The sequence below is a fragment of the Grus americana genome, chromosome 2, assembly GCF_028858705.1.
Source record: "Grus americana isolate bGruAme1 chromosome 2, bGruAme1.mat, whole genome shotgun sequence".
NCBI lineage: Eukaryota > Metazoa > Chordata > Aves > Gruiformes > Gruidae > Grus > Grus americana.
The window spans coordinates 161,752,966-161,774,791 of record NC_072853.1 but is presented as its reverse complement, the minus strand read 5'-3'; the positions used below and the strand labels follow the sequence as shown (position 1 = coordinate 161,774,791).

Genomic DNA, 21,826 nt, shown 5'->3' with positions numbered 1-21,826 from the left:
ACAGCAAACTGGTGTCCTTTCTTTACCTACCCTGCAGCATGGTCCCTACAGCCTCACAGTGCTGAGCCCATTGGGCTGTACGTATCCTGCACCCATCTGTCCCGCCTTACCCCTGTGAGGCTGCAAAGGCAAAGGCTTTTTCCCTATATATAAACATTATTAGCATATTAATGAAGCTTCTAACCTCATTTAGCCACTTGGCTTTTGCACCATGCAAAAAGAACTAGGAAAGAAGAGGTGGAGGCTTTCTTAGCACGGCAAAGGGCTCCTCTAATCCTGCAACCTATCGTGCAGCGGCAGAAGTTGCTTATGAACAGCTTAATCAAATGCGATCCATTCCCTAATGCACGGCGAGTATCTGTGTACGAGGGAGAGGATACAGAACTTTGGGGGGAACGAAGTGCCGGGTTTAGAGAGAAACAAGGAACCACACACCTTCCCAGCTATGAACTCATCAAAGGTTTTTTGCCTCTGAACTTTTGCAAGATGTGCATGTGCTGCGCGTTGCTGAGCCTCGCATCTGCTGGACGGATGAGAAATTAATTTCTAAGAACTTCAGTGATGTAAGGCATTTTCTTTTTTTAATGTGACCATAAAGTGGCAAAAGCTGTCAGCAGTGCTGGCAGTAGCTTAACAAAAAATGTTGACGTTGCCTGGATACTGAGTCCCGCTCCAGTCTAGGATTTGCCTGCATGTCTGCATTTGACAGCGGTAACTCCTCGGAATTTTAGTTTTTCTTTAATATTCTGAGAGCCGTGCAAATACCTCTCCTTATTCAGATCCCCCCTCCTCTCTCCTCCACCACTTTTTGGCTTTGTAAAATGCAAACTAACTCCTCGACCGTAGTAAAGCCATAAATAAGAAGCCGTAAAAATATTTTTCTAGCCTTCTTTTTCCAAGGTTAATCTTTTCAGTTATATAAGCACTTTATAAAATAACATGGGGACAGTATATGAGAATCTGTTTATGTGATTAAGACTTGGCTCCTTCTTTACCGTGGCCCAACGACAGTATTTTATGCTTTGCATGTGCCACTGCCGAGGTTCACTCAGCCGTCTCCCCGTGACCTCCAAAGCAGAAGGCAGCAAGAGTTAACATTGCTTTTCATAGACTGCTTACAGTAAATCATTGCTGGTGGGTATCCATGGAGTCTTGGGAAAAAAAGAGCATTATTAAGTACCTGCTAATTTTTTGTTACAGTGGGTGGATTCCAGGTTTCACTGATGGCAAAAATCCAGCTACTCTGAATGGAAGAGGATTTTCCCCAGTCTTTCCCCTTACTGCTATCCTGCTCCCAATCTGACTTGTGCCTCGGTGTTGGAAGAAACAGTTCTGGATGCCATTTAGTGAAGTGCTGCAGTGTTTTATTATCTTTTATGGTAAAGAATTAGGAAGGACTTGAGAGAGAGTTTCAGGCAGAACAGAAACAGGACCAAAGTGCATATACAAAATACAGCACAAAACTACTCTTCCTGGCAGCTAGATGACAGAGAAGTAAAAAAAAAAATCCACTGCAGATCATTTTTCCAGTCTGGTCCCTGACATGGTTCCTAAGCGAGGAATGATGCACGGTTATCCCGGTGCGCTGCAGCAGCAGATTTCATCACCCCGTTGGGTTATTTTCCAAAGGAAATGACATGCTGTTCAGATTCCTTCTTTAGTGCCACTTGTTTTATTTACTTAATAATGTCACAGGCTTTGAATATGCAAGCAGCCTACTCTCTCTTTCAACAATCCCATCCCAAACACCAGTGCCTCATTCCCACAGAGCCCTTCTGCACTGGGGAATGACTCGGTTTAGCCACGCTGAAGCAAAAGGCATACTCTCCTGCTCTTTGCAATCAATCCTTCAAAAAAAATCCACATACTGAAACACTAAACATCACATCAGCATCACCTCAAGAAAGTAAATAAAGCTTGTACACAACAAGAGCGTGCACCTAACTCCCTCCGACCAATGCCAACCACAATGCAGGGAGCATGGGAGGTTCATCTACGCAGCGTAATTCTGTTTCCCCTCTCATCACAGCAGTAGCAGGCGTGAGATTTTGGACACTGTGCCAGCTTCAGCAGCTCTGTGGGGAGGAGAAGACACCTTTCTGTCGTAGCACTCCCAATCCTGCAATTTAACCACTGGTAAAAAATTTACATGGAAAAACAATTGACGCTGGTAAAAGACAGAGCTTGAAGCAGAAACAGGCTCCTTTGTGGCGGTGCCTTTTTCTGTTGCCTTCCCCAAGGCGCTTGTGGCTGGGAACCATAAGAGCACTTGGAAGGTTTGAAGATGCAAAAGCCGGTGCATGGAAGCAGTGCCAGGATGCTCACGTTGAACATGCACAAGCGCATGAGGAAAACTCACCTCCTCCCAATTCCACGCCTCTTCTTAAATACAAAATGCAATAAAAGAGTGGAAATGGTGGTGTGAATCCTGAGGATCACGCTCTCCAAGTCTCTTTTCTAAGCACAGGCGAGACCCCCAGCCCAGGACAGCTGGACCCTCTCTTGGCTCTCTCAGCTAAACTAGAGCCAAACTATGGCTAAAGGTGTGGCACAGCTGGTGCAGGTCCATTCCCACTCTTGGTTTGTAGCTGGGCTCTCCAGGGAAGCAGCTGCACGCAGTGGATTTAAGATTCCCAGTCTGCAGCGCAGCTGTCTGCTTTGTGAGCTCCTCCACCGACAGCGTTCACTCTACCCATATCCCAGCTTTCTAAATGGAGAGGCTGCGGGGGCTTCCTGTGATTGCCACGGTGGCTTCCAGCTACTCCAAACCAAGCTCCAGACACTCTGCCTCAAAGCTCATCCCAAAATGATGGGTCAGTTTAACAGCAGTGTGACTTCTGACCAGTGCTCATCATCAGCTGGTTTGACTTCGATGTGATTTAATTGTGGTGACATGTCTTTAATAAGAAAACCCATGCCAAGAAACCACAGTTGGAGCAAGAGCTGATATAAGGGTTTTCACTCCCCCCATTCTCTAACGTGCTGCAAAAGCTCTCCTGGGTCACTGAGGTGGCTGCAGTCACACAGATCTCCTCCACCCCCAGCCCCAGCTACATGTAACAAGGTGCCTTACTCTGAATTTCACTGTCTGTGATGGCCACCTGCTTCTCCAGCACCATACTCCAAGGCTGGGGACAATCCCAGAGTAGCCTCCATCCTTGAGTCCTCACTAGGGCTTACTGTCTGAGATTTCATCTCCCTTCATCACCCCTAAACCCTGTGATTAAAGGAAAAAGCAAAACATCACCATGGGCCCAGGGACAGAAACCACCCTGATGACATCTCCCTTGCACAGAAGCTCCACCTCACCCCACCACCACCACGCCAAATCTGAGGCGATCTTGTCTCTCAGACTTTGTCTGGCTGCATGGATATGTGCTACTATGTTATATGGAGATGCTCCACATAACACCCAGAAATAAGACATGGTAAGATTTTTTTGCATTTTCACTTACACAGTCTTCACCCCAATGGTCTCGATAATGTGAGTGCATAAATCCACTTCTGTTAAGCAAATTTGAAGGAACTATAGTCCATCACAAAGGAATACCAAAGCGATGGCTATTAATTAAATACACTAATGTAATTAAGAAAAATGCTAAATCACAGTTTCTTTCTTAGTCTTTGTTTCTACAACAAAGAAATCCAGGAAAAAATAAAAATGTTCCTAACTACTGCAACAAAGCCTGTATCTGTTGCCCCATAGCCATGGCTTTGTCCATTTCTCTAAATCCAGAACATCTATCCCTGCCCGTCTTCCCTTACCACTAGTAAGAATTTGCTGATAATCCACATATTTTTCTGCAGACTGGGCTTCTGATTCAACAAAATCTAGACAGCTGTACAAACTGGTTTGCGCTAATCCCCACCATTAGCTTGAATGCTTTCTGCGAACGCCAGCGAACATACAAGATGTCAGATCAACTGTAATCCTTATTATTTACATTTTTAAGGAGGGAAGGGTCATAATTAGGCTTTTGTCAATGACAGTGCCTTTGATTGCATCAGAAGTAGAGGCTTTCCTCTGGCTTTGAAGGACAAAACCCAACACAGTAAAACTTAGATCCCCACGTAGGAAACTATTCCTAATTGCTCACCACCTTCATAGGGGTGACTAGCAAATATTACTGAAATTAGTCAAAATATTTCCTTTTTTCTTCTTTTTTTTTTTTTTTAGTTAAGAAGGTCCCTTTTTTACCCAAGTCAATCTTGCTTAGGTGTCTCAACAAGGATTTGTTCTATTAACTTCAGGCACCGAAGTTTGGAAATTATTCCACTGTGTTCAGAGCCCAATGGTCAAATCTTCCCGTGTCACTTTGAGAAAGTCAGATGTAGTAAATCAGATGTGTTTAAATACACATAATAGAGCAGAATTTGAGCTTCACATGGGTAGAAGCCACATTTTAATTATCTTCGCTGGAAGGAGGCATACTTTCTTCTAAAAGATGAAAAAATTCAGCTAACCACTCATCTAAATGTTCACGTCAATTTGTTTTTAAGGGTCGCTCTCCTGAACGAGTTTAGGCCAGTGCTGCATTGCAACCAAGTGCTGCTGCTGCTGCTGAGAACTCCTCTGCCAAAACCCCATTTTTATAACCTGGCTCCATGTTTCAGCTGCTGTTCGTGCTTCTTTCAGAAATCCTTTGAGGTGCACCTAACACGGTCAAGCTTCTGTAGCAAACTACTTTTTACAGATTGCCCAGAGAGTTTGTAGATGGAAACATTCAAGGTCAGGTTGGACGGGGCTTTGAGCAACCTGATCTAGTTGAAGATGTCTCTGCTTATTGCAGGGTTGGACTAGATGATCTTTAAAGGTGCCTTCCAACCCAAACTATTACATGATTCTATGATTCCATGAAACACGGAGGCAGGCACTTAACGTAGATGCTAAACACAGAATAAATAACGCGGGGACTATTTGCCACCTGTAGCTACTCTCACTTCAGCATTAAACATTAGTTCATGTGCAATTCTTTCGTCCCTTCTCCAGAAAGTCTTGACTTTTGTAGCATTTAGATGTGGATTTTTATTTTGCATGGATTAAAGGCAGTTTTGGCCTCTGGCTGCTCAGCGCTACGGGGGGCACGTCGGCGTGCGAGAGGAATTGGAGCTACCGCATAACTGCAAACAGCATCATCCTGTTGGAGTTACAGCTCCGGTTGCCAAGTGCAGTTCACTCACCATTAAACAGCTCTAAGAAAGACCGTGAACATGGAGAGCTATGGAAACCTTATACTGAGGTTAAGCAAACAAATCTGACACCAAACCTTCTGCCCAGTTCAGGCAGGCGGTGAAGCAGATACATTCACAGTGATCCTGAAACAAACCGCTCAGGATTCCCAAATAACGGTGTTTGTTGAAGGACATAAGATTAACGGCTTACTTTCACGTGCCTTCCCCAGCAGAAATTAATTGCGTGAGGGTCCATGTATTTGTCAATGCAATTAAAAGTCTATCAGAATATTTAGGGCCATATCCTGACCTGAGGGCAATGGCAAGTCCTCCTGGGATGAGAAGAGGAGAAGTTGGTTTCCTGAACAACTGCTGATATTATTGCTGTTACACATGTTGGAGCAAGGGATGCTTTAAGCTCCCGCTGTTTGAATGGGTTTAGAAGAAAAGAAAAAAAATAAATAAAAAAGAGAAAAGATAATAAACGGTCCTTAGCATCGTGCTCAAAACCTAAACCAATGCACCTCCAGGCAGGCAAGGCAATCCCAGCCTCTCCATACAGCAAGGAGGAGCAGCAGGATGCCCACAGGAGGGCACCTATGTTTCACAATCGTACAGATGCTCCCAGGGAGATGCCGTTTGGGCTCGCACAGTGCAGCACTGTCTGGCGTAGCTACCCGCACGCACTTGTCACCGCAGTCCTGAGTCACACACCTATGCGAGGCTTTCAAAGCTGCACTTACATTTTGGGGTCTGAGAGCCATAAGCAGCAGGAGATGCTGCAAGAAGCAAACTACAATAAAACCTCGTTGCAAACCGCCGCAGTTGCCTCCCAATAAAGTGTGCTTATAGGAACCCTGAGGCAAGCTTCCAAATCATTTAACTAAGAAAATGAGGTGTTTTGATAGTTGATCATCAAAGACTCCGAGTACTTGTTTCACATATAAAGTACACACAGATTAATACTTCCTATAATCTAAGACAAGAATTTTTTAAAGATCGAAAAGTCTTGAAATACTGGGTGAACTGTGATAGAAAAGGGAATAGCAGAAAGCCTATAGAGAAATAAAACAATTTCTTTACATTCAATCCACAACAGATTGTTTTGTTTTAAAGCTGAAAGAAGAAAATTTAGATTTCCTTAAACACTTAGTGTCCCGTGCTAGAACCAGCCATCTGTGGTGGGAAGGGCGGTTAAGTGTATTGATCCATCCCGGAGATCCCAGGCACAGCGACCTTTGTGAGCTCACTGCTGGCTTCAGGTTTGTCATTTGCCAACCACCACCGCTGGTTTTAGGATTCTCATAAATCAGTTAGTTAGTTCCTGGCACTTGGACCTTTCCAGCAACGCTCTGTAGATACACTAGTGTAGCTGTTTAGCTGGATAACAAATTCTAACGTCCAGAAAGTGGAGCAAACAGAAAGCAATCTGGGGAGAACATCAATTACAGGTTATTGCTAGTAGTGTACAGGTGACTCTACAGACTGAAATCTTCTCTTCAGAAAGGTCTCTATTCAGGACATTACTCTCAAAATTACACTCATTACAACATTTTTGCTTACCACAGCTTCATAATGTACCTACCATGAACCCTCACCTCGCTGCCCCATCCTTTGCACTCTCCTTTGCAGAGCATCCACACGCGCCCACTTAGCAGCACAAACCATTTCATACACCGGCTGGCCCAGCACAGACCGGGCTTCCGAGCATTTTACAACTGCCATCCTGCAAATTCAAAACCGGTGCAAACTTTGGGGAGCATGGAGCTCTGGCTAACATGCCTGTATGTGCCTGTGAGCAATAAAATGCTTTTGTGAACCTGAACTGGGTCCTTTGTATGGCGTCGTCCTTCATTCAGTATATCCCACATTGTGCCAGGGAAGCTTGTGAGAAGTTTTGCTGGATTATCAGAGCATCTGCAATAACAGTTAGTGGCTCTCGATACACATAATCGAACAAACTTCTTTAAAGATTCTGATAGATGGGAACCATTCATAGGTCAGTCTCCAAAAACTAGACCCAAGACCCATTTTCTGACATGGGTAGAAGCTGTTGCCTGTCCTCTTTTTGTTTTAAACTAAGAACATGACTTCTAGCCTCCTCAGTTGACGTGTTCACTATGTTAAGCACAATAAAACTCAAATCAATTAACTCAGTAAGCTAGAAAATCCTAAACCAATTGATTTTAAAAAGTGGCAACTTTGCTCTCCCTTGCTTTGCTTTGACAAAGGAAATGTTGAGCTTATGTCAGTCAAACAGAGAGCAGCATGGAAAGACCTAGCTCCACTACCCAGATACAGAAGTATAGGAGTTAGTCAGATCAGTGGCGTTAACATAATGCTGGTATTACATCATTTCCACAGCCCTTTCACCTCTGTCAAACTGCAAGTACAAAAAAAGCTTCTTGCTAGATCTCCTAATTCAGACTGAGATTTATTTGACTTAGTGTGGCAATGTGGAAAAAAATCCTAAACCTGGCACCATGCAGAGCCTTATACTAGAAGATATTTTCTTTCCTTTTCCACATCTCCTTGTCCCAGTAACAACCAACCTGCATTTAAATTTGTTGTGTAGTTCAAATGGGCCAACGACAACTCCACAGTTGGATGACCACTACACAAGTTCCTGTTAGGTGCTCCAACCTCTGACCGAATCCAAATGGATGCTACAGGCTCTCCTTGCCCAACTGACAACTCTGCCAGTGACTGCTGGAAGTGACATGGTGCTAAAGTAGATGCTGGAAGCTCACGTGATGGTTCATACCAGCTCAGCTGTGAGACTGCAGTGTCTGCCTGTGCTTACTTCCCATACAAATGGGAATGTTATCTTCAGTTGGCTTTACGGTCAATGGGAAAACAAAATACACAAGTGAAACCAGGGAACAAATCTAGTAATCCATGCAAGCAAGTAGCACAGTCCGTGTGAAGTCTTTAAAACCCTCTCAGTCTAATCACTGGTTTTCACCAGGGCTCTCCTTCAAGATGCTTTCACTGCCCCAAAGGTTGCATAAAGCAAAGGCTCAGTTCCACAAAGCCCATAAACTGAGACACGAGAGTGATCAACACCTCGCCCTACTGACTCGCACAATGCACAGTGCTTTACCATCATTATTGTGGTTTTCAGTTTCTTTTTAAAAACAGTGTTTTCATTCAGTCCGAGCTCAGTCAAAACTACAGTGACCGAACCAGGGCTACATAAGAGCTACTTGGCTGCTGGACCAAACCTGGGATTTAACTGTTCTTTACTTATTCTACCACACATACTGTATTCCCCAAACTATGCATTTTTCTGCCTTGTGATCAGGTTCTTTCATTCCATATTTTTCCAGATCAGAAAGCTGATTGGTTCAACATTTACCACTTTTATTCAGCTCATTTTTGAGGCATTTTTCATGGATTTTATCTAAGAAGCCAAGAACCCATGGTATCTGTAAAGCTTGGATCTGATACCTTAAGTGATTAATAATACTTCATACTCTAACCACACATCAAAAGAGCTTGGACACACACAATGCATTTTCAATGGGATCATGACAAGCATTCACTAAGATTCAGATAAAGCAATGTACTTAGCATTCAACGTGTGAACAAACTTACTAAAATAAACAGGATTTCTCCAACACTTATAACCAAATACTTGCTTAGGGACCAAATTCTGAAATGATTGATCTAAATGGAAAATAGATACATAAATATCTTTGAAAATCTGCTCCTACATGTATTCCTGGATTCTTAAATTACAGATAGTTAAAAAAAAAACAAACCCAACCCACAACCACATAAAAATCCCCCACAACTTATTTCCAAATGATTTCCTGTGATTAGACAGCCTGAGACTTCAAAACTCCCTCTGTAGCTTTACTGTTGCTTACATTACTACCTGTGGGGGAACAAAGTCACCTGCACATATGAACACTGCCCTGCAGACCTCTCTTATCAAAGGACACAAAGAAGACGAGCAGTGAAAGGCCACCAGGGTTCATCAATCTTTGGAGATGTTCAAACTGTAGTTTCCATTTCCCCTGCATGCCAGCAGCAGTCTCTAAAAGAGCAAATATAAAACTAAAGTCTTGTCTACACATCACAAGAAATAACAACTTGGTTGTTATTTAAAAGTCTGATCATTTATAGCACCTTCCATAGTTTAAACCTCAGGAAAGAGATGGAAGACGGGAATGAATCTGGTCACAGGTCTGTCCCATACCCTACAGATGAAAGTTAGAGACTGAAAAACTTCCTTTTTTTTTTCATCGTTGCATAAACTTCCTTTTTTTTTTTTTCATCGTTGCATCTAAATCGTTAGCAATTTATTTGAAGACAGTCTGAAAAATCTTTCTTGGCTAGAAAGTGTGGTACAGAATATAAAAGCACACTGGATGTACTCCACCTACACAGACAACACTGACCATGGGAAACTAAGGTGAAATGGGAAGCACATTGAGAGATATCTCCAAATAAACTAAGACCAATCACCACGGGCACATTTTAACCAGAAAAATCATCTGCTGCTGATAGCAGATGTCAGTAACTGGCAGAAGAAACGGTGCTGGTCTTTGGCCATGCAAAGCTGTGTGCGGCACCAGGTCGGATGCAGCCGTGCTGACACATGCTCTGCAAAAAGTCATTTTTCTAGTGTAGACAAGACCAAAATGAACAGTGCCAGTCACCCTGTCTGCCTCTCCATGCAAAGCAAGCTTGAAAAATTATGATTAGATGGTTTTGTGCAGCAGCACTGGAAAAAAAAAAAAGCAAGACAAATGGCTCTGCTCCTTTTCTCGGTTTTATGGGACGATGGTGGAAGACCCTACGCCACCCTCCCAAGGTGCAACTGGATCAAGCAGCCCCGTCCTTCCACCATCTGCTCCCCTTGTCCTGCACGGCGACCGTAAGCCACAGCCACAAATCAAAGGTGCCCCACAGCCTTTCCTTCCAGCATCCTACTCGCCCATTCAGAAGGCAGAGGAACTGTGAGCATGGATGAAAAGTGCAGATGAAAGTGGCCTCAGCTATCCAGCATCCTGATGCAGGTATAATTGATGGTTCTCTACAGTTGTTGTTCAAAGGCTGGGAGAGTCCAAGACCATGGGATGAATGTATTGATTTAGCAAAGAAAAAGCCAAATATAGACTCCAGCAGCTGGCACGAGGGAGGACAGCCCATTGCATGGTGCCGAGCGTCGCAGGAAGATATTCCTAAAGAGTAACGGTAGGAAATAGCTTGAGCCAACAGTACGTGAAATGCCTGCACCCAGCTGCGGACCCTCCACCACAGCCTGTCTCGGACTAAACCCCACTTCACTGCAAGTTGTTACCTAAACGTCATGAATGCATATTAAAATCTGAGGGGAAATAAATTTCAGCTTAAAGGTTGAAGAAAAGCCTTAGCACTGATCAGCCACAGTCAGGAGGCCTTCAAGGGAGCAGGGCTGAACGTGGCAACATGAAACCCTGCAAGGCTCCCCATCTCTTCCCTCAAGTATTGGAAAGGAGAGCTACTTGCTCCATCTATGGGTAAAAACTGGTACAGTCATAAGCTTTTCTTACAGAGGGCATACTCTAACCACCAAATGTTCTCCAAGAAAATAAAATATTAGAATGAATAATATATATGTCAACCTTTCTGTATTGCATCTCACATTCTTCTGAAAAAATACTATCTGGAGCACCAGGAGTCCTCCTTAGGGATTATTTTAGGCACCACAGTTAATAGTATTGAATTTCAGAAGGAGAGAAATTACTCAGAGAAGGCAGAAAATTAAAACTTTACATTGAAAAACATTTCCTTCCTCAAATACAGAGCAAATACACTGTGATTCGAATCTGACCACCAGCTTCAAGGTGTTTTAAAGCTGCCTAATTTTTGATTCAAAGTTCTGTAAACAATCTTCAGTTCTGAGCTAAATTTATCTTTTGATCCCATCCACCACAACTCTAAGCTTTAGGTCAATGAAGACTTTTTAATTGATTTCCTTTGCTGTTAAAACTGGCAGCACCATCAATGTGTCATGAGCATTCCTGCTACTTGAACTGATGGTTTTGGAAGGGGAAGCAGGACTGGAAAATGCCCTGCTGTCCTTCAAACGGGGCAGTCGGCTCCATGGAAAAAACTATATTTTACTGACTTCTATTTCATACAACCATCTACTTTTAATAAAATATTCGGGGCAATTGATTTTAGCCTGTCTGCAGGGGTAGCTCCTGAATTTCCACTCAGTAAAATGCAGCTCTCCTCATTTCTTTGTGTATGTATTGGCCCTGAAGGAGAGCTCATGCAAGACCATGGTAAAATGTAATCTGAATTGTGTTTTCCCTCAGTGTAGGTCATCCTCACACATTTACTTTGGATCACCTAAGTTTGCTTTACTGAGAGCAAATTTGTGCCACTTCTTTCCCGTAGCATTATACCTGCTCACGCAAACTGGCACGCAAGAGAAATGCACTCCCATCGCAGCCAGGACTCAATAACATCTTAGAGCATCAGGTCCCAAGTTGTTCCTCATGAGAGCAGCTCATGAGAGCAAACCTAAGACAAACTAGGAAGCAGTTCCACATTGCCAATTTTGAAGTCACTTTTCACAGCACTTCAAACTTCAACTTGCACCTCTTCATTCATCATTTGTTCCTGTTGTCCCTCAAAAACATCTAGGGAATCAGTGTCAGCTCTGTAGAAGCTTCCTGCTAGCTACAGATCACTCCAATTTACTCATTTTTTCATATCCGGTCATCTACAAATAATTAAAACGCAATTGCTCAATGTTCCATGGCTGTTCACATGCCCATGCTGATGGGTAAAACCAGGTACTGAGCTCCACATCTCATAGAGCCAAGTCTCCACTTGCAGAAGGCACCTGGCTTTAGGAGGTGTAAGGTGGGCAGCACTGGGTGGGACTGCTTCTACCAAGTTTCATAATGTGCATTAGCAAGTCATCTGCACTACCTCAAAGCCAAGCTTAATTCACCCCAAATCCATATTCACTTTTCAATTTCAATTTTTCAGACAAAAAGAAATTTAAAAGATGAGAATTAAATTCCAAAGCACTTGTACAGAAACCCAACACGCAAAGAGCTGTCTTGGACTTTTCTGTGGTGAGCCTCCTGAACCAAAGGGGCTGCACTGGTGGCCAAGCACACACCTTACCCCAAAAAAGTCCCTGTAGAGCCTCTGCCAGGAGGGGTCCAAGGTGGATTTGTTGCCTTTTCAAAGGTGGGACGCTGGACATGAAGCCCCATAGCAGTTTACTGTTTCAAAGCTGTACTGACACAATACCTGACGTGGCTGGCAGCCAAGTACACATTGTGGGAAGGTGTTTTTCCTTTCAAGGCAAATCTTTTGTCAGATCAGAGATGTGGGGTTATGACCGGATGCTGAACTGGGGTAACCAAAGGGAAATGACACAAAGACAAGCTTTTGGCTATGGCCAAAACAAGTGATACAGTATTAAAGATGAGCAAGAGCTTCAAACTCCCAGCCTTAAGTGGAAAATGTTTGAAGCCTCATGTCTGCAAATCACTTTCTGCTTTAATATCGTCTTACCCTAACCATTAATGCCCTTCCTAAACTGCATATATTCAAAAGGCAAAACAACTTAGCTGGAAAAGAGAGCTACATGGGAAAGAAAGCACTGCAAATACCACACGTAGCCTTTAAAATGAAAACAAGCTAGGAAGAAGTTGCTTCCAAGAAAAACAAGGAATATGCGGAGTAACAGGTTCGTCTGTGTTTTGAACAACGCGTGGGAGGAGGAAGTGGAGGGAAGACGGGGTATGTTATTTAAAACAAAGACTGCATATACTTCCCCCACATACTGCTCTATGTTGATAGGGAAAGGAGCGCAGCACAGGCTCATTTCAGGTAAACTGGGGGACAAAAAAAACCAAACCCCAAACCCTGTGAACTTTTACCTGGTGCTTTTTCTTAATTGCAGATTGCCTGGATAAAATACAGATTTGCTATAAACCCAAAGGGAAGGCTCCACTGCAGAGTTTCCCAGAAAAGCCAAGGCTGGGGGGACCTCTGGAGGTCTGTGGTCCTACCCCTCCTCAAAGCAGGGCTTCAACTTTAAAATGGGGTGCTCAGAGCTTTGCCCAGTCAACTTCTTAAAATCTGCAAAGGCAGCAGTTTCACAGCCCCTCTGGGTCCCTGCTCCGATGCTATGTCACCTCCATCAAGAACATTTTTCTTACACCTGCCTGGAGTTGCCCTCGCTGCCTCCTGCCCTATCGCTGGGCATCCCCAAGATGCCCGGCACTGCCTTCTCTATAGCCCCGTCAGGTAACTGGAGAGAGCAAAAAGGGTTTCTCCTCCTTCTTCTTCCCCCACACTGCGTGTCTCAGACCCTGACACAGCAGCCCTTCACTGGACCAGTATGTCCCTGTCTCTCTTGCACTGGGGAGCCCAGAACCAGACCCAGCACTGCAGATGTGTCTCACCAATGCTGAGCAGAGGGAGAGGAAGACCTCCCTTGACCTGCTGGTGATGCTCCTCCTAGTTCTGCCCAGCACAGTTAATTTTCATTTGAATAGTATGAACCCAGTGCCAGCTGTAAAGGCAAGCAAGCACAGCAAGTCCATCTGACTTCAATGCACTCACAGTTTCAGAACTCATAAAGCAACCTAAGTCGCGTTCACTTTTAACGGAGGTATCCCAAGCTGCTTGAGAAAATGGCATTTTAATCACGTAGCCTGTAACAATTTTGAGCAGTGAAGCATTTATGCACCTTCAGAAACGTGCTGGTTTAGCTTTTCTCAGAGCTTTTCAGCACAGCATCTGTGCAAAGGTCTGAGATATCTGGTCTGAGGAGTCTCTAAGAAGTCTTGTCACTCAAGCCACAGAGACTTTGTTTTGAGTGGGATGTGACAAATTAACTTAGTGTTTGGTAATACATAGGGTTATTTTTTATTTGCAAAGTAGCAAAATGCAAAAGTTTGGCATGTGAAGAATTACATAAGCCAACAGAAATGCTAACCCATACATTTCCTGAAGTCCTGAAGAAGTTTTGTTAAATAAAATTCAATAAAATTTAATGAAATATAGTAAACTCTAAGAGTGTAATTCATTACCAGTCCCTGTTTAGCACATTCTGAATAAAATCTACTTTAACGTGGTAGTGAAGGGTTTGTATCTGCATTAGTTTCTCTGTAAGAGAGCTAAACAAGGAGAAAACACCTGGTAAGAAATGTTCTGTTTTGCAAAAAGCTGCAGAATGGGAAGAGTTATGAGTTTAAACACTGATTTTAACCATCATGCCCTTTCCAAGAGGCTGTCCCTCCTGCCTGAAAAAAAAAAAAAAAAGACCACGAACACCCAAGCCCAGCACAATTCCTGCAACCCCCTCTGGAGCAGCAGGGTCATGGGTATCTTCTGTTAGCTCAAAAATAGCATGGCCCCATTCCAAACCTGTTCCTGCGACAGTGATGTGACCTTATCAAAAGGATTTTGCTGACTGCTGGAAGATTCCTTTATTTAATATTCTGTTGCACCTACCTAGGACTTAAACAGTGCTATTTGCTTGGATAACTTGCTTAAAAAGTCATGAGATGGCTTTGCTATGCAGTGTATATTGCTGTTATTCATGCAGCAGCAAGCCCTTCTCCGCGTACTCAATCAGCTGCGTATTGCCTATGCAATATTTAAACCTATGGACCTAAAGGGACTTTATTGTGAGGCTTGAAAAAGAGGGGAGCATAAAAAGCATACTTGAACTTTAAGCAGAGGAGAACAAATGTCCTTGAATACAAACAATGCTTGGAGGCTACTTGGAGTCCTTCAGAAACAGTGACTCTCCTACTTTCAGTCTCTTGAAGATGTTTTAGAGAGAAGCAAGGACTGGAAGAGATGCCATTTCAATTAAGCTGCAGCAAAACTTCTGATAAAGAAAAATCCTATATGGGTTTTTATAGCTGTGTTCTTGTGCACAAAAGTCACTATGAAATTACTTGTTCTGATTAAAATCAACATTCTTAAGGCAAATTCTGAAGAAAAAAAACCCAAGAAGATCCCTCTATACTATTTAAGAGTCATTGAAAGCTATCAATACATTGCAGGAAACATATAGGCAAATGTAGGTATATGCATCACTGATTCTGTACCTACATTGTCACAGAAGATTTAACAATTTATCACTGAGTTATTTCTTCTGTTCACAGAAGGAAAACATGCTGTGGTCTGACAATCCAGCACCTCCAAGATATTATCCCTCTGTACATTTCCCCTGTAACTGTCCCCTTCCTATAGCCACCAACCCCTTGGGTACACCAAGTTTGGTTTGTAGACCAGCACTGGGAGCCTTTATTCAGCAAGAAAGTTTTAAAATTAAATCCTTTTCTCAATCCTGCTCATTTCTGAGTCTTAATTGTGTGTTAACCCATGGGCTGCTGAAGAGGTAAAATTTGTGCCAGATATAAAGCAGAAAAGTGCTCTCAGGTCTACGATGCCTTTCATATTCTCTTGGAGGAGCACAAACAGTCCCTTAATGGTCATTTGATTGGGAATACATATCATTTACTTCTATCCAGTAAAGGTCTCTTTCCCTTCCTACAACAGGGCAAAGAAACATCAATTAAAAAAGCCAGCTGAAATGCTCTATGGAGTCTACAAAAGCAAGTCTCCCTCAGCTTCCGAGATGACATCCTCTCTGTGCCCACCTCCACCACAAACCCCACGACATCCAACCAACCTTGGTGAAACCACCCAGAAAGCTACCGCTAACGTGGACGTGGGATTTCTAAGCAAAGCTTTGGAGCGTGATTTCCCTCCTCAGCCCTGTATAGGTGACCATGGCCCTGCAGAGGTCACACCCTAACGGCCAGCATGTCAGAAACCCAAAACACATGGTCAGTGAAAGAGATAACGAACAATTAGCACATGCCTCATCTGCACTTACTTCACTACCGCAGGTAAAGAATGGGCCAAGCCCAGAGGTACCGTGTATCTTCCTGAAATAACATGAGCAATTTCTTACTTTTTCTTGATCTGGAGAAAAACTTGATGCCCCCAGGAGAGGTAGACGGGTTAGAATTGGGGGAGGACTCTTTGGAGGAGGACCTGAAGATCCCACTGAAGCTCATTCGGCGTGGGGAGCGTGGGGGAGACTCCTGGTAGGGGAAGGGGAACACTGTTTTGGGTGAGCCAGGGCTATGTTTGGATCTCACAGGGGCAGAAACGGGACTGGAAGGTCGGTTCTGGAGTCCTTTTGAGAAAAGGCCTTTTGAAGGGCTGCCACCAGAGTAGCTTTCTTCTACCTGAGAAGGAGAGAAAAAGGAAGAAAAAAGAAAAATCACCATTAATTCAGTTCAGCTTGGGCCATCAGGATCTCTGAACTTGTCACAGCACAGCCAACTCCTGTTTATTCGGGTGGTGGATTAGCGAGAGCTCACCTTCCCCAGCGCTGCCCGCACTGACAGGCAGATGCGTGTGCCACCTCTCTGGGCTCCGTGCTGCCCCTTGCTTCTAAACACACCGTGAATTTCACAAGAATTTCAACCTATGTACATACATTTTATTATTACACATAAATACAGGATTTTCTTTACTGGTTTTATTTGCCACACATCCCTCTTCATTCTCCGGACAACTGAAAGGTGACTGGCAATTAATTTATTTAGGGCAATGAATGAATTTAGCATGCCAAAGTCTTCCTCCCAAATTTAAGCACCCATCTACGGTACTTAAATCTCCATCGCACGATGCGACACAGGACAGTGCACAAGTTCCCAAGTGCCTGACAAGCCTCTACAATGCCAGCCACAGCCACAGCTGTGGGATTGCAACTCCAGTCCCAAAATAAAGGAATCGGATAAGAGCGGCGAATTTCTGCTAATTACTCTGGCTTCAAGCTTGGGTATAACCTTTCTAACAGCTGTATCTCTTTTGGGACCTGTGCTGGCTTTCCAGCTAGCGTGATATCTGTGCACAACACAGCACTGCACTTTGATGGCTCGCCCAGCAAGGAGGGATAAAAATCCAGATAAACGAACAGAAAAAAGGAGCAAAGATTAAATTCTCCTCACATACAATTAACAGAAGCTGTCCCAAAGCCTCTGCCTGGGCTATACATAGAGTTTATTTTCTTCTGGATGCACAAGGTACTTCTGTGGGCATGAGGCTGCTATTTTAGCTGGGGGCATTTCTTCTGAATGAAGGGCTCTGTTCCTGGCAAAAGGCAGTGGTGGTTTTCAGGTCTCCAGGGAACACATAAGCAAAGGGCACGGCGTATGTGCCCATGGGCATGGCGTGCTCCTGAGCTTCAAGCCCTTTACACATGCCTGCTCCTCTCTTCCCAATTACACAAAGCAAACGGGGAGGTACGGAGCAGACAGCAACTTCTACCTGCGAAGATGCCAGGTACACCTGATGTGTCATTCTAGTTAGGCACGGGTTTTGTTGTCATGGAAGTCATTGCAGAGAAAAAGAATATCTTTTACAGGAATGACTTACATGAAAGAAGAGATAAAACAAAGCCTTGTAGGTACATACAACCTCTTTCAGGTCAGTAAAGCTTGTGTATATGAACCCAGCTAAAAATTGTCAGCTGAGTTTAAAACATATATGCAATTAACGCCCTTTGTGAAATAATATTTAGCTACAGCTCCAAAACACTTGTAGAAATACGCACAAACAGCACGACGGCCAAATAGTTGCTCCCTCTGCAACGCAGGATCCCACTTCTCATAACCCTTTCTGTCTCCTGCACGTGCACTTCAGACTAGCTCCTCTTTCCACTCAGGACGGGACAGAGCCAGAATCCGTCCTGCTCTGTGGGAATTGCAGAAGGGCCTGCAGAGAGCGCGGTCCCTTGTTTCGGAAGGTTTCTAACCCAAAAGGCAAGCGGCAGTTGGTCTGGTAGATGGACACAAATAGCTTGGTCACTAGGAGGGGCACAGAGATGCGCCGGCAGAGCCCTGGACAGCTGATGAATTCTGCTCTGTGCTCCTCTGTGCAGCATGGAGATGTCTGGCAAGAGACACAACAGCTTTTTATACCTGCACGCTGAGTTTTGACAGCGTGGACAAAATATCTCAAAAGTATACACATCCTTTTGCAGATGAATTAGTGGAGCAGTTGCCCTCAAGGGGATTTTTTGGAAAAGATAAATCAGTTTGGGGCCCCAGTACAAGAGAGACATGGAGCTGTTGGAGAGAGTCCAGAGAAGGCCACGAAGCTGATCAGAGGGCTGGAGCACCTCTCCTGTGAGGACAGGCTGAGAGAGTTGGGGTTGTTCAGCCTGGAGAAGAGAAGGCTCCAGGGAGACCTTAGAGCAGCCTTCTGGTACCTAGAGGGGCCTACAGGAAAGCTGGAGAGGGACTGTTTATCAGGGAGTGTAGTGATAGGACAAGGGGTAATGGGTTTAAGCTGAAGGAGGGTCGATTTAGATTAGATGTTAGAAAGAAATTCTTTACTGTTAGAGTGGTGAGGCACTGGCACAGGTTGCCCAGAGAAGCTGTGGCTGCCCCATCCCTGGAAGTGTTCAAGGCCAGTTTGGATGGGGCTTTGGGCAATGTGGTCTAGTGGGGGGTGTCCCTGCCCATGGCAGGGGCTTGGAACTAGATGGTCTTTGAGGTCCCTTCCAACCCAAACCATTCTGTGATTCTATGATTCTATGAGTTCTAACTGAAGCAATGGGTACCAAACGCAACAACAGATTCTTGGTAGTACCCATAAGCTAAGAAAAAAGTAGTGTTTCATGCTTAATGCAGTGGTCTGAGCCTCAGGCTTTTACCTCCCAGCTCTGTCACAGATTCTATATGCAACCTTGAGAACTCACTTCATATTACACATCTGTTCTGCCATGAGGACCATATCTCCTTTATTCCCACTCTAAGTCCTCTCTGGCACACAGACCATCGGCTGGTGAGTATTTATCAAGAATAAAAAGGCACAATCCCTTGACTGAGATCTGGAATAATACCACACTGTATGTAAATTAATAAACAAATTGCACATTTATCATGGGTAAAATAGTACCGAAGTGGTAGGTTTTTCATAAAAGCTCATTAACTTTACTAAAATATCATCTGTAAATCATCTGAGACTACTTATATGTTGTTCTTTTCACAACTACATAGTCCAGGAAACAGCCAAGTGGCGCAACGGCACCTCCTTTTGCATCGTGATTTAAAGAAGTCTGTTGCCAAACCTGCTGCCTGCAAGTAGGGAGTAAGAATATTTTCAAGTTCATTTTAATCATAATACAAATCTGCCACTACTACTATAATTTAGGACTGTTTGAGGATGGTAATTTCACTATAATTTTTCCTAAAGTGACAAGCCATGACATTTGTAAAGCTAAGAGGACAACGTCATTCTGGTGCCACCGTTAATATCTCATGTTATCTTTTCCGCATGGTTGGTTGGTTATAACGACACACAAATAGGAGACACTTTTAAAGGATTATGGGATCCTCATGTGCTAAAGCAATTCTAGAAATGTAAGATGTCAAGCAACAGTTTGGCATATAACATCAGTATTCCCTTGTATGCACAAGTCAGACATGAAAGCAAATTGTTCTCAAATTTTGAGCAGAAGCAGCGGGATGTTTTTATTTATTGCAGTCACAACCGGTTGCTTGCTTTCCTTCATGCCAGGCAGGTGAATTAGCTAATTGTTGGAGTACCAGGGGCACGCTGCTGAATACACATGTACATGCTACTCAATTAAAGGAAATTACTACATCAAATTCTTCCCTAGCCGCTACACATGTTAATTATACACAGGCTACACCCACCATCAAAGCGAATAAATACCTGTGATTTCGCTTTGGGAATTACAACAGGATTGCTTTCTTAGAATATTATTTGATCCTAATGGACTGCGAGCTTTAAAAGATGATTAGGCGCTTCTATGAGTAAAATCAGCAGCAACAAATGTTTTCAGAGCATATATACAAGTCACAAGGCAATGTTAATTTTCATGCTTCAGCTGGGAACGCGGAAGAATCTCTGCTGTGCAATAAACCCAACCACCCTATGCAGACTCGGTGTGACGACTCCTGCAGCGGTGCTAGAGGCAGGTTACACAGCTAGATGGATCATCGGCCTGTTCTTCAGGCTTTTTGGACTCATTTCCTGAAGCTATGACAGGCAGGTGGGCACAAAACTCCCACATGCGCTTTGGAAAGATAACTACTCCTCCAGCTGAGCTGTAGCAGCAAAAAAAAGGCATTGCACCCTGGTTTTTCACATTAAGAACCCTTGTACATCAGTTTGTGTTAGTCAAGGAAAAGCAGTGAAGTAAGAATGGGCAGAAATATGAAACACACCTAAGAAATGCAGACGGTGATATGGTTCATTTGACCCTGACCGGATAATTGGCCTTTTGGAGATAAGAAGTCCAAACACACAATGAAAGTGCAATACAAATCAATGCAGAAACAAAGTCTAGTCAAACGAATTAAAAATTTCCTCTAAGTATGAAGACTGTTCACCTAATCAAAAAACTAAACACCACCACCAACCAACAGCAAAACATTCTCGGGGTTGGCTTTGTGCAGAGCATATATGAGATCTTTGAGCTCTGTGCCTAAGCTTGGACTCCCTAAGCCTTAAAACTGGTTATGCTGGAGAGAAATCTCAGCTCCTGACCGTATGTCTGCAGAGGAACAGGACTAAATTAGCAGCTCACTAACAGTGCCAGTGCAACCCTACCCTCAGCCTACGGCAATGTGCTCTCAGTGAGGTTAAGCAACCGAGCAGAGCCCTGTGCTACATCAGATGTGCTGTTTCTAGCGACTGACTTCACTTGTTCAAGGCTAAACCGGTTACCTTACATAGCACTGAGTAAATATATCCTAAAACGCTGCAAGACGCTATCAGTTTTCATGCTTCAGAGCACAAAAGGATCCTCAGCTGGGGACCAGGGAGAGACTTTGCTCTGTTGCACACACCAAATGATCTTAGGCAGGCTCCTAAAATACATCCAGAACTGGCCGCTGTTGAAAATAAAGCAACAAAATCAGACATGCCTTACAGTGCTTGGCATCTAGCAGATTTACTTTGAATTTTTGGAATGGAATGTAAAGTTATATCTTGGCACTTGCCCTGAGCTGGGCAGCTGTAGGAGATTTCAAATCAAGAAATAGCATCCTCACAGCTCCCCTTGTCATTTCATGTGGACATGGGGATCTTTCTCTCTTCCTAATTTCTTCTTCCTTTCTCCCAGCTACACACATTAATGGCTCAGAGCCATCTTGTGATGGACCAACAGACCCACAACTTCATTTTCAACAGATAAACTCCTAGATGACAAAATCCCAACATAAACCACTACCACTCTACCCATGCCAGTGAATGAAACAGCTGGACACAGGCTCAAACCACGGAGCAGCAGTCCGTACGGCTTCCCTGCTCACTCACCATCTGATGGGGATTTAGGCTGTGCCGTGAGCACTCCCCAGGACCCGCCTGGGCTCAGGGAGAGCACAAGCCAGGGACAGTCCCAGGTTGTACGTGGCCACGCTGCTCTAGTGTGTGAAAGAGTTTGGCTCTGCAACAGGACTGTGCCCAAGCCCTTCATCTCCGGGCCAAGAGAACGGTCCTTGACCTCTTTTATTTACTGCTCCTGTTCATATATCACAAGCGAACAACCTTGTATCTTGTGCTGTTAAGAATTATCCATCCTGAAGGTCATCCAGGTCTGTGATTCATCCCTGTGATGAAA

At 43.9% G+C, this 21,826-nt stretch overlaps 1 protein-coding gene across 8 annotated transcripts in view; it reads right to left on the bottom strand.

The window, feature by feature from the left end:
* The window catches only part of PRKAG2 (protein kinase AMP-activated non-catalytic subunit gamma 2), a 224,251-nt gene that overhangs the window by 126,723 nt on the left and 75,702 nt on the right, over positions 1-21,826 (bottom strand). For 7 of the 8 annotated variants that reach the window (XM_054818179.1, XM_054818182.1, XM_054818181.1 and 4 more), the window contains exon 3: positions 16,133-16,412. In XM_054818179.1, the coding sequence (XP_054674154.1) occupies positions 16,133-16,412 (280 nt within the window). Of the gene's footprint in view, positions 1-16,054; positions 16,413-21,826 lie in introns of those variants that run through there. The other variant, XM_054818188.1, reaches the window with a different exon arrangement.